The sequence below is a fragment of the Camponotus vicinus genome, unplaced genomic scaffold, assembly GCF_025532165.1.
Source record: "Camponotus vicinus isolate PSW18456_S1 unplaced genomic scaffold, iyCamVici1.0 SCAF_6, whole genome shotgun sequence".
Lineage (NCBI taxonomy): Eukaryota > Metazoa > Arthropoda > Insecta > Hymenoptera > Formicidae > Camponotus > Camponotus vicinus.
Genome location: NW_028141978.1, coordinates 13,843,043 through 13,857,268, shown reverse-complemented (window position 1 = coordinate 13,857,268; position 14,226 = coordinate 13,843,043). Strand labels below are relative to the sequence as shown.

At 28.8% G+C, this 14,226-nt stretch overlaps 1 protein-coding gene across 1 annotated transcript; it reads left to right on the top strand.

The window, feature by feature from the left end:
• The first annotated feature begins 1,952 nt into the window (after positions 1-1,952).
• LOC145973640 (cytochrome P450 4C1-like) lies at positions 1,953-13,740 on the top strand. Its single transcript, XM_083103162.1, has 13 exons — positions 1,953-2,047; positions 2,981-3,277; positions 5,856-5,965; positions 6,202-6,292; positions 8,801-8,986; positions 9,781-9,874; positions 10,401-10,503; positions 10,658-10,763; positions 11,034-11,140; positions 11,217-11,285; positions 12,339-12,507; positions 12,687-12,866; positions 12,941-13,740. Exons 2-13 carry the CDS (start codon positions 3,124-3,126, stop codon positions 13,105-13,107), a joined length of 1,536 nt encoding a protein of 511 aa, XP_082959288.1. The 5' UTR covers positions 1,953-2,047; positions 2,981-3,123; the 3' UTR covers positions 13,108-13,740.
• Positions 13,741-14,226: the final 486 nt, after the last annotated feature.

Genomic DNA, 14,226 nt, shown 5'->3' with positions numbered 1-14,226 from the left:
ATTAAAATATTCTGATGTCGAGTGTATGCAAGATAATTGTACATATATTATCGAAATAAGTATTTATAAAAAACATTTAATAAACACTAATTAATAAAATTAATGGACGTTTTTCAAAGTCGTTTTTTCTTATACCTCTTAAACATCTTTTTATATTTTCAAAGTTTATTTATAAAATATGAAGCGTTCTGCACTTGTAGCAAAACACGTTTTAATATTATAAATACATTGTAGCATAATGTTACTATTATATTACAATGTTTCAATGTTAAGTCTATGTAACGTTTTTGCAATCTTTCGGTGTTGTATGGGATTATACTTAAGATAAGATTATTTTTGATAATTTTATTTTTTTTTACACAAACTGTCAAAATTGAAAATTAGCTAATTTGTCAACTGCAAATAATATAAGTGAAGCAAGTCGCAACGCACATATCGGTATCAAAAAAAAGAAGCAACGATAAACTTCGAGACTTTCGACATAATATACCTTTTTCAAAAAGAATTAAAGAAATAGTTGTAATTACTATAAATATAGTTATTTTCAATGTCAATTATAAAGTTAAAGTTATTATTACTAGGCACAAGGTTATTATTCTATTCTGAATCACAATTATGGCATACATAATAAGAATCGCCTTTGGTACAGTTATTATGGGACCAATCCTTACAATATGTTACTTTCGTCCACAGAGTGTTACTTTTGTCCTTAGACACATTTTTTAGAATAGAAGTAATATAATCTAAATATGATTCAAGACTTATCCAAATCAACTATAAAAATTTATAAACATATTGTAAAAGAATGCACCGGTAAATAATTACGTCGATATATATACTTTAATTAAGCATAGATAAAAAAACTAAAACACAAAATACTTACATGAATAATGTAAATACACTAATTTCACTCCTGCATATGCAACCGACGCGATCATTCTACAACAATTAGCTGAAAAGGAAGGGAATCGGAGCGTACGCGTTTGACTATATGTATAGTAAAAATTATATTCAACATATTATGTAGGTTAGTAAGAGGCTTGTTATTTTCATGACGCTGTTACCTTTGCCCCCGGTCTGCCCTATAAATATATATACAGGGTGTTGAAAAAAAAGGGTCACATATTTTGATAGCAGGTAGTATTGATCAAAACAAGAAGAAAAGGTCTAATTAACATGGGTCCTAAGATTAATATCTTCAAAGATACAAGCTATTTTGTTATTTGAGCTCTTTGTCATTTTCTTATTAGTCGTGTCATCTTTAGAATGTAATGAACAAAGGAGTAGGGGAGAGTGGGGTACAATGGGGATATCTTTTTTCTATGTGCCTTAAAAAATAAAAAATAAACAAAGAGAGATAAAGGAAAAATTTTTATTTTAATATGAAATGTAATCATTTATCTTCCATAAAAAAACTGAAGTAAAGAAACTGAATGTATGATAACAAAATAAAAACTCTTTTTTTACAAAAAACAAAAAATTTTAATGCTGACTCAGCATTAGAGGAGGTGCTCTATGTGATTGCCATTCACTCTCACGCATCTTTCAGCCCTACGTCTTAGAGAATCACGCACTTGTTCATTACATTCTAAAGATGACACGACTAATAAGAAAATGACAAAGAGCTCAAATAACAAAATAGCTTGTATCTTTGAAGATATTAGTCTTAGGACCCATGTTAATTAGACCTTTTCTTCTTGTTTTGATCAATACTACCTGCTATCAAAATATGTGACCCTTTTTTTTCAACACCCTGTATATAGAGAGAGATTAATGATACATACATGTGTGTGTGTGTGTGTGTTTGTGTCATTAAGCAAGGAGGAATTGTTCAATCGTCTGTATCTCAAGCATAAAATTCTGATTATTAATATGCTTATTAATATGCCCTTGAGCTAAAGAACGGCTATAAGTATAAGTCTGCGATTTACATTATCAGTTCAAGAAGAGTGATTTTACTGGCATGTGTATCTCCTTGGTGAGATTTACAATTGCATTTTAAACATTGGAGTGTTTCAATTGATCGTCGTATTAGAAAATTTATCAGGTAATATATAAAATAAAATTTTATAATACTATTGCAAAATCCAAACAATGGTTAATAATACTATAATTATTTTAAGAGCATGATTTTAATATAAATATTTAATATAAATTTTTCAAACATCACAAGCTGTCAGTTTTATACTATGTTTTTTGTTATAATTTTATTAAATATATATTATAACAGAAGTATTTTTACACAAATATGTTTAAGAATTAGATACACAACAAAACGATAAAACAAACACTTATAAGAAATCACAATAATTATAAAATTTGTATATTATATGAAAACACAATATAAGAATAATAATTTTGTTAAAAAGTCAAATAAAAATTAATAAAATAAATCTTTGTTTATGACACAATTTGCGAATGCTTAATCAAATAGTTTTGGTTTATTACAAAATGCTCTGTTTACAAAACAATATAAGTATATTTATAGATTTAATTGTAAGATACTTTCGAACAAAGATTTGCATAGAAGTGAATTTTAAGTGGACATTGTGATGTAATCGCTTAAGAATTTTATACATTTATACAGTCATAGACTAAATAAAATTATAATTAAAATATTAATGCTAAAAACAATTTATATGTTAAATGTTTGCGACAAGAATTGATACAAGAATTGATATAAGAATTGATATAAGAATAATACTAGTCCTATTTATGATACTATTAATAGTTTTACAATAAATTCTTACGAAATTTTATCTCTTACAATAAAAAGCGATTTGCAAGCAATGGTCGAAAAATTAAAAATATTTTTATTGGATTTATATATTTTTTATTACATAAATAATATTTTTTTTCCATTTACAATGAGCAAGTTCAACATATTTTTTCATAAAAGTTGATTATAAAAAATATACAATTAACGCATTTCAGTGATCTTTCTATTATTCTCTCTCTGTTTATGTCTCTTTCTATTTAGGATTAACATTTAGAATAACAAGATAATTATCAATTTTGTCGGAGAATTACTACCATTTATTGTGTAATACATGTGAAGAATCAAGGAAACAATAAACAGAATAAGCTTAATTTGACAGTTAAGAATATCAACATTAAGGAACGATGTTTATAAATATATTGTTATTATTCATATTTATTTTATCGATATATTATTATTACGTACATTATGGAAAAAAAGGTCGACTCCTTCATCTTTTACCGGGACCCCCAAGCGTTCCGATTTTCGGCAATATATTCCAGCTCCCACTTTCAGCAGGCAAGTACAAACTATCTATTCTATTTAATTGACAAATAACTCATCATTTATGCATACATACACAAGCAAAAATATTAAAACCATAAATCCTTTGCTCTGAAACATATACTTATCAAGATTATTATTATATATGCAGATTACATATTGGAGCACTTCTCTTTGGAATAATCATTTGTAATTAACTTTTTTAATTATTTTTCTATTTTCAAGATAAAGATGCGTTAATATTGAAAATAACAATAAAATTAATTGTACTAAAATTTTTCGATAATTAAATATTAAATCAAAATTGGCAAATTAGAGACACAGCACGGTAGTTGGTGTGCAAGAGAGAAACAATACTTCCTTCCTTCTGATTATTCGTGTACTTCAAATTAAATATAATTATATTAACAAAAATGAACGTTTCGAATGATCTTTTGATCCTTCTTCAGTGCGACGTTAACAATATGCGAAACAAAGTGTTGCACATGACTCATCAAATTATAAAAATATCTGTTCTTAATGCATTGATTAATAGAACGCATACATGTTAGATTGTATCTCGCAGATATCTGGTAAGCACATGTTTCAAATAATTCTTCAAATTATTGTATTGTAATGTGATAAATCTAACAAGTCAAGTAAAAATATGAATACAAGGAAATATTACGTAATATGCGTAATATACGAAATATACATAAATTAACTCTATATATTTTAATTACTAGTCAGAGAAACATGACTCATCAGATTCGGCGCTTTTTACAAATTGATAATGATATGTCGTTGTGTATTTCTCATGTTGACTTGAGATTCAATGATGGAATTAGACATATTTCTTTCAATTTGCTATTTTATTGTAGGTATGTGGATAACTTTGGCGATTCCTTCTTCTATGTTCAATGAGGTCTTGGATATCTTTAACTCTTTTCATCCGAGATTTTAGTTTACAATGGAAGAAGGAATAATAAACTTAATTTCTTTGATGTTACGATAGTCATGAACAATAATTTAATTGAATTTGAGATCATAAACCCACTTTTTCTGGGAGATATCTAAATTAAAAATGGAATCATTCACTATGCTATAAGAGAGGAATAATTGTAGGATTGGTGGATTCTTATTGTCACATCCCAGTGCCTTTTTATTGTCACATCTCAGATTTCACTAAAAATACTTTGAGCTAATAATCAGTATTTCCTTGGATAATGGTTATCCTCTGGCTTACATTTTCAATGTAATACGAGAACATCTGAGGTTACTATTAGCCAAGAATCAAACAAATTTAGAGTTTAATGAGAACCTTTAAAGAACCCTCTTGATATTTCACAATACCTTACATATCAACAATAATATTCGGAACAATTTAAATGAATTCTTAGCGATCATGACACAGGATTATCTTATTTTGACCTACATAAATTTCAGTTAGTTTTGTCATAAAAACATAATGCTAAAAGATTCATGCAGCAATATATAAAGTCTCATGCAATGATTGCGAAGCGTCATATGTCGGTTAGATTAGTAGACAAATAAAAAAACGAATTTCGGGATACCGAAAGTATATCCAGAGTAATACTTCGCAATTTTTAGTCATAACCAATCATAGACTCAAATTTGGTCATGATTTTAATTGGAGAGAATCTGAAATTTTGGACAGAGAGTCCTGATTTGACAAAAGATTTGTCTCTGAAATACTGTTTATCAAACGACAAAAAATAGCTTGAATTTGCAGAGTAATATAGAGGACTTGCATCACGCATTTGCAACGATAATCGATAATTTATCGAAAATATGAGATGTTTGTTCACATATTTATATGTTTGTTATTATAAGTCAACCGAGTTTGTCCTCGGTTGAGTCTATGTTTACTTCCTACCAACCGAAGACATATTTATACATTATATCATCGAATCTTTAGCCAACTTGAAAGATACATAATGGTATAGTTAAACAGTTAATTAACACTACAATTGCCAACAATATATTGTAACACGTGTCTTCAAGCGTATTTGATCTATCGTATTTTGAGCCTTCATATTGATTTTTTCAGAAGATAGTTCATATTATCATCTTAAAGCAGACTTCTAGATGGCGTTACTAACGCTGGTACAAATTTTAACAAAGGAGATTACAGACACTGGATTTAACACATTGGCACATGACAGTACAATAATTTGAAGAATTATTTGAAATAATGTAAAATGTGCTGCCGGATATCTGCAAGATATAATTTAACATTATCTACACTACGTTATTCTAACGTTATCTAACGAAGACAGATATTTTTATAATTTAATGTGTCATTGTATAACACTTTGTAACGCATATTATTAAAGTTGCACTGAAGGGGGATCAAAAGATCATCCAAAACGTTCGCTTTTGTTAGTGTAATTATATTTAATTTGAAATATACGAATAATCAAAAGAAAAGAAGTGTTGTTTCTTTCTTGCGCTCGAACTGCTGCGCTGCGTTTCTAATTTTCCAATTTTGATTTATTTTTTAATTATTATTATTCGAAATAATTTTCAAATTTATTCAATTTTATTTAATTTTATTTAATTTCTGTATCGATATTTATAATATATTTTTTAGTGGAACAATGGAAATTATTGTGTATAGTATGTGATAAGTATTATCCTATTCTGAAAATATGGGGATTACTCGAATTTGCTGTGTCTATCCGTCATCCAGACGACCTGGAGGTAATAATGAAATTTCTGGAAAGATTTATTTCTCTACAGATATTACAATTTAGCTAAATTTAGAAATCTTGTATTTCACAAGAAGATTTTTGCTAATAAAAATATTTAAAAAAAAAATAAAATAAATCGATACAGAACTTCATACAGATTAGATTAAAATATGAGATACAATTACTAAATTATTTGTGCATCTGAGATTGAATGCTATAATAAATAAATGTTTTTGGTGATTATAGAAGATACTAAGCAGCACTAAACACATCGAGAAAAGTCGTACATATAATATATTACATCCCTGGCTCGGCACAGGTCTCCTCACCAGTACAGGTAACATAATAATGTTAGCATATAAAAACGTACAAACATTATTACAGTTTGTTATCGCATATTGTGGGAGTATTCTAGTCTAGCGGAAAAAATGATTTTTTTGCATATTTTGCAAATATTTGGTATGGAAAATATGTCTGCAAGAAGATTTAGCTCGATTCACAAAATTGACAAAGTTATAGCACCTGGTAGGGAGCGATTTCCGGCGCGCGCTCAGCACTCCGGCAGCGTGACGCACAATAGAGCATTGTGTCGGCATTTATATTTTGATTAGGTTCGGCTAGTGAATTGCTGGAACGTTGTTTAGGAGAAACATAAAATAACAACTAAAGTTTTTTAAATTTTTAAATTTATTGATTTGGACTTTTGCTCCAAAACATCTTCATTCTGAGGCAAAGATTGAAGTAGCAACTTTTCTGGTAGGTATTATCTTCAATGAAGGATTTATACCAATTTTGAAAATTATGAACTTAATGAGTGACTTTTGGTCACAGCATGCGGAGAAATACGCAAAATTTCGGAACGAAACTCGTATCATCCGCTCGAAACGACGTTCAACTGATTTCGTTAGAGATGAGAGACTAAATCGCAGGGAAGAGAGAACAGTTCAGTAGGACTTTTATGAGCAGGAGGAAGGTCCCCTGTATGGTCCTGCACTAGCTGATTGATCGTAAGTAAAATTATCTCTATATAATCAATATCAAAAACTTTAAATACGTCTTTTCTTTTTGCCTTTCATGATATCTCATGATATCTCATGATATCTTATGATATCTCATGATATCTTATGATATCTCATGATATCTTATGATATCTCATGATATCTTATGATATCTCATGATATCTTATGATATCTCATGATATCTTATGATATCTCATGATATCTCTAAAACCAGTTGATCAATTGAGTCGAATATCCACACATCTTCAGCATAAGTATAGTTAAAACTCTTCCCAAAATCAAGTCAAAATATTTTTTTTAATTTTTACAGCCTTTTAATGGTGAAAAAAATGGCAAAAATCGAAATTTAATTTTCTGAATGCCGTCATTTTTTCAGTATCTTTTTTTCATTTTGTTACTTGCTATAGCCAAACCCATAGTAATTAAGAATCGCTTTGGTTTTTTGTTTCAGATAAGAAGTACAGCCGGAATTATGAGAACCATGGATTAACTTTTTTTTTCATAACATTCAATTTTATGTTGCACTTATTTATATAATTATTTTTTAGTAAAAAAATTTTAAAACATCAAGTATGTAGAAATATGTGAGAAAAAACCATATCCCAAAGAAACTTACACATTTCTTTAAAAAAATTTGCAAAAAAAGCATACAAAAATTCGGCTTCTAGACTAGAATACCCCTTTAATACCCCCTTGTATGAACATAACAACGCAAAGTTGAAAACAAATAATGAACTAAATAAATAAAAAAATAATAGGAATTGCTATACTGGTCGAGACATTAAAGTTGTAAAAAATAAAATTAAATAAATCTGGTCGGAGATGACGCAAATTTGATTTTATAAAGTAACGGAATTTTCGTGTGACAAATAAATTACTCATTGTACAAACACACACTCAATTTCAATAAGACTCACATCCTGTTGAAATAATTTTTCTCACTTTCACTCGAAATACTTAATACTTAATTATTTCGGTTGCACTGAAGTTTGTTATCAATTTGTCTCTATCACAAAAAATCAAATAACTACAATGAAATATTACAATTAGATTTAAATATTATCTTTTTTAAATGGTGAACTTATATAATATAACTTATATAACTTCTCGTTTTATAAATTAATAAATTTAAAAGAAACCTGTAAATGAAATCATATCAAGAGATAATTTTGCCAGATACATATACTCTCAACTAAATAGAAGTAATAGAGATGATCTGTCTATGAGATATTCCGGTTAAAAATTTTCAAATGTAAATCAAACATCATTACGTGACAAACATTTTTAATAAATTTTAGTGTATTTTTTATTTATCAATCTATATAGATTTAAATTTTGATTTATGTTTTTATATTTTTTTATGATACTTTTGCTCATATTTTATAATATTTTTGTATTGACATTGATGAAACAAGGACCTGAATTAGGCCGATACGTTTGTATCTCGATCTTTTATTTGATTTATTATAATTTAGTATGAATTATTGATAATAATTGCATATTTTTTTGTTACGCTCGTACATCGGCGCTTGGTTTTCAACTTTCTGCAATTTGTTTTTGATATAAAAAAATTTAATTACAAAATAATAATTAAATTCAAGTTAATATTTTCAATACTTACCTCTTGTAAAAATTTTATGAGAAGATATATTTAAAGGATTATAAAAGAATTTTGCGATATAAAAAGAAAAACGTAGAATAATATTGTTATTTAATAATGGGCAGTAAACATTAAACTAATTGTAAGAGAGACACTATAATATGTATAAATCTTATATTCTATTATTTGTATTTTATCGCATAATTTTATCTTGTTCTTGTTTCAGGCGTTAAATGGCAAACACGGCGAAAGATATTAACTCCTGCATTCCATTTTAATATATTAAATCAGTTTGTTGATATCTTGATCAAGGAAAATGATTGCATGACAAAATCTTTGAAGGACGTCGGAGGGACAGTTTTGAAGGATTTATTACCATTTATTAGTGAATATACCCTAAACGCGATATGCGGTAATATTCTAAATAACTATAGCTTAAGAAAAGAATTTGTTTCTACACAAAGTATCACATGCACACGCACACACACATACCGTGACGTAGACACACGCATGCATACAATGGAACAGTGAAAATAAATAATATTCGATTTTTTATTGTCAAAGCTATCAATAAAATATTCATCCGTGATAATCTTCGATTGTTCGATCTCGACACAGAGTGTGCCAGAATTCGCGGACACGAAATGCACAGCTTGACTGTCCGTGCCAGAAGAAACGACATTTCATTTAGCAAAAATTAGTCCGGACACTATTTTTGAAATAAAAATAACTTTAAGCTAACGAATGAATGCTCTAGGCCAAATAGGCAGTTGAATCAGAGATGGTGTACGGCATGATATTAGGAAAGTCGGATTTTTCGTGCGTAGTAATGACGATTAACCAGCGATGTATCAATTTATAGACGGAGAAAATTTGGCAGACTCAAGCAAACTCATCTAACTGTTTCAATTGAGTGATTAATAGCGATTATTATTTTGAATTTGTGATTTTAAGTTCAATGAAGTTGAAAGATTGAAAGTATATAATTCCCATATCTTCTATAAAAAATATTTTTTATTTATTTATATTTTCAACAAATGTGTTTTGTTTTCAACAAATCCTTTAATTAATATTGTTCCCGTTTAAAAAGTAATATTTAAACGCACTTTTGCCAGAAGAAGAAGTTGTTTCTGCTGGTACGGACGATCATACTGTACATTTTATGTCTACGATTTCTGGAAACTCTGTATAATAAATACATTTTAGAAACTGCTATGGGTGTCTCCCTGGAAAAATTCGGCGAATTCCAACAACAGTATCGAAATGCAATTCACGAAATAATTGAATTGATAGTTTATAGGTAATTTAATACATGAAAGTATAATAAATAATTGTGTGACATATCTATTCTGATCCTTCATTATAATGATATAGCTATACATTTTGAAAAATAGATTGATTATTAAAGTCATGCGAAGGTGAACAACTATTTATATCAATGTTAATATAAATATCGATTTGTTTAAGCCCGTAATTAGCAATTAAAATGTATTGTGCGTGCTTCATTAAATGTTTTATTTCAAATTGCTTTTAATCTTGAAACTATTGAAAAATTAAGAAAAATGAATTGTGTGGGCAAAATTTGTAGATTAAAAAATATTTAGCTTTGATAAAGAAATATTTAGCTAAAACAAAAATACAATGCTTTTAGAAGGATCTACATAACTTTTTTTTCACACATAGTTTTAAATTTTTTATATATTGTCTATAATCTATGATTATTTAGAGTTAAGATTACTCTATTACTTCATGATGGCTTTAAATAAGGCTTTACAAAATAATAACATTATTATTGATATTATATAACTTAATGAATTTCGGTTTAGAGCATTAAGGCCTTGGTTGCATAATGATTTATTATTCTCATTATCACCACAAGGAAGGAAACAAAAAAAAGTCTTGAAGATATTGCATGGATTTACAGAAAAAGTACGTTATATGTCATGTTATCTCAAGTCCTTCAAACACTTTTAAAAATTACAATAAATCTCGTAATATTAATAACATATTATTAATATTTATAATGTAATACAATATGCCACTGGTATTTAATACAAAAATTAAATATCGTTCTTGTGTATAGGTTATCGCGGAAAGAAAACTTTATCATGATCGCACAAGTAATCGATTCTTAAAAAATCTTGGAGATGATAAAGAGACGGAGGCAGAAGATGTCGAAGTATTTGGAAGTATGTAAGAAATCAGAGCTTCTAACTTAAATTCAATTCCGCAATCTAAAATTATAAATTATACTTGCACTAAATTAAACTATTTACATTAAATATATATATAATGACACGAAATGATGCGTTATATGTCCGTTATAAAAATAAATTATTGCTATTTTTAAGAATTACTATTTGTGAGGAAGTTTAAATTTTAAACGGGAACAATGTTTGATAGTTTAAGCGGGATATATAAAAATGTGATAATCGTTAATATCCCTTGCTTATTTCTAGTTAAAAAAAAACGGCTAGCCATGTTGGACCTTTTAATAGCGGCTTCACGAGAAAGTTCTTTAACTGATTTGGACATCAGAGAGGAAGTCGATACTTTCATGTTTGAGGTACGTATATGTAATATTTTTTTTAATTTTTTGTACATATTATCTAAGCAAATATAATGTGAGGATCTGATTATAGGGACATGATACTACAGCAGTGGGTATAATGTTTGCTCTATTATTATTAGCTGAACACAAAGATGTTCAGGTACGTCTCAATATTTTATGATATATTATTTAAATTGCGATTTTTATTCAAAGTAATACAAATATTAAGTTTTTCTTTACAGTGTATTTTTCTATACTGTTCGAAAATCATAAAATTATTCCGGTTCAAAAATTCGCATAGGCAAAAATCCGCATTGTTCGACGTTCTAAATCCGAGAATTCAAAATTAACGGGCGTCAAGAATCTTCTCGAGCTTTCGATCCTTCAGAGAAACTCGACCGTTCCCGTTATCTCGCATTTTTTCATCTCTCAAGAGACGCTGGTCATAAACATTCACAATAACATTGTCAACCGTCGACAAAATCAGCGTAGCGTACGGGCATGCGTCACGATCAGCTGATTGGCAATCAGCTGATCGAAAAAGGTTGCGCGCATGACAATTAAAGAATTGTCAACGTCAGACCTCATCGGCGGCCAATGGTACGCGGCGCCCTGAGGTCACCGCTAAAGTATAAAATTTATTGGTCCACGTCGCAAAGGGCCCAAAATTCCGCTCGCTATATAACGGGCACCGCACGTGGGCACTTCGAAGTCTCGCACTTTTCTCTAAACCGCTTTTGTCAAACCGCTTCGCTTTGTTAAAACCGCTATTCTGTTATACGACCGCTTACTCACTCGGATTTCCGCTATCTCTTTTGTTAATCCGCAAATCAAACCGCTTATAACGACCACAATTCCGCCTTGACTACGATTAACCGCTTACGAAAACCGCTCTCACTGTGTTGCACCGCTGTTTCGCGAATCATAATCACTGCACTAAACACTGTTTTTTTAATTTTGACTCTAATAAACGTCAGTCTTTTTTGTGTGAACGAGGCGCACTTTTTTCACTGAAAAACCTTCCGCTCCTACTGTCCACTGTCGGATTCGTACGCGAACATATACGTAAATCAATATATAAAAATTCCAAAAAAATTGAAACATCTCAAAACAAATATGAACAATATGTTTTGATTTATTACAAATTTATTTATATTTATGCATATAAAAAAAATTGAAAAATATATTTTAATTATTATTATCGATGTCATAGGAACGTGTGAGGATTGAAGTTAATACTATAATGGAAGAGAATGGAGGGAAACTTACCATGAAATCATTGCAAAATTTATCATATTTAGACAGATGTTTAAAAGAAGCGCTACGTTTGTATCCCAGCGTGTTTTTAATATTACGAAATACTGCGGAAGATGTAAAACTACGTAATTAATCACTTTATGTCACATAACACGAAGCATATATTATCAATCGTAAAATTTAATATATTATATTACATTTTAAAAATACAATATTATGTACATTTTATTTTTCTCAAAAAATTCTTATTTTTGAAATTTTTTATTTTTTATTTTAAATTTTGAAATTATATAATACTTTTCAGATTCATATATTGTACCTGCTGAAACGAACTTACATCTTAATATTTACGGGGTTCACAGAGATCCTAATTTCTGGCCAAATCCAGAAGTATTTGATCCAGATAGATTTTTGCCCGAAAAGATACGGAATCGTCATCCTTATTCCTATTTACCATTCAGCGCAGGACCAAGAAATTGCATAGGTGAATTGGTTGTGATTTTCGTTTCTCTTCATGCTGATAGTTTTTGACAGACTTTGAATTTTATGTATTATTAGGTCAACGATTCGGCATGTTGGAATTGAAGGCTATGATAGCTCCTTTGGTGCACAATTTTTATTTGGAGCCCGTTGAATATTTGAAGAATATTCAGTTGAGGACCGATATAATACTTCGTCCTTCTCATCCGGTTCATATCAGATTTATCCCTATCAAATGCAAATAGCCGTTTAAAACTAACTCAAATATTATATGAATGTAAGATGTGCAAATTGCGGGAAAATATTTATATATATTATATATGCAATTATAAACAAAATACACACTATATATGAACATTATATTTAATTATAAAAATATAGAGATAGATATTGTTTGCTAACAAAAATATAGAAAATTTTTAACATTTTTAAAATTTAAAAATCAATATGGTTCTTATTTAAAAAATAATTATTTGACTAGAAAGTGATCTCTGCAAGAAGTAGGAGTTACATACGTCGATTTAACTTCGTTTGCCTTGATGCGCCACATCTTTGTTCAGGATTAAAATAGTCAAGGCCTTTTTGTAGGATTTTTGAAGCTACAGTAGGATTTTTGTGGACTGTCAATAGGGCTGTCTCATCTGCGTATTTTGCGGTCATTACACGGACATTTATAATTACTAAGTCCGCAGTATATAGTAAGTACAGCACTGGGCCAAGCACGCTGCTCTGAGGAATTACACCGTAAAGTTGAGAGACCGCGTCTTGTTTCATAAAATATCAAGCTTAAAGGTAAGATTGTAGAATATTAAAATAATGGATTGACAGGTTTTGTTTTATCTTGTAGAATAGTAGGATAATATGATAGTAAAATAACAGATTGATAGATTTTGTTTTATCTTATATTGCAATTCGCCAGACTCTATCAAACGTCTGAGAAATATCAAGAAAGACTTCAGAGCATTAACTTTTTGCGGCAATTCCTTTATGGATTCTCCTGGCCAATTTATGTAGTAAGCTGTGTATATAATGAGATTATTATATAATATACATATATTATATAATTATATAGAATGAGAGAAAATGAAAAGGATTGGAAAAGAATAAAAAGAGAATATGAGAATATGAGAATATAAGAGAAAGAAAGAGAGAATTGTATAGAATAAGAGAAAATAAAAAAGAGCGTTCGAAGAGATGTGCGAAAATCAGAATGATTGAAAGAAAATGAAGGAAAATAAATTAAATTAAATTACAGGAAGGTTAGTCAATTTTAAAATATTAATTAATTAATTTTAATATTATGTTATTAATTTTAATAGCTTAGAATAATAATAATAATAATAATAATAATAATAAATCTAAAT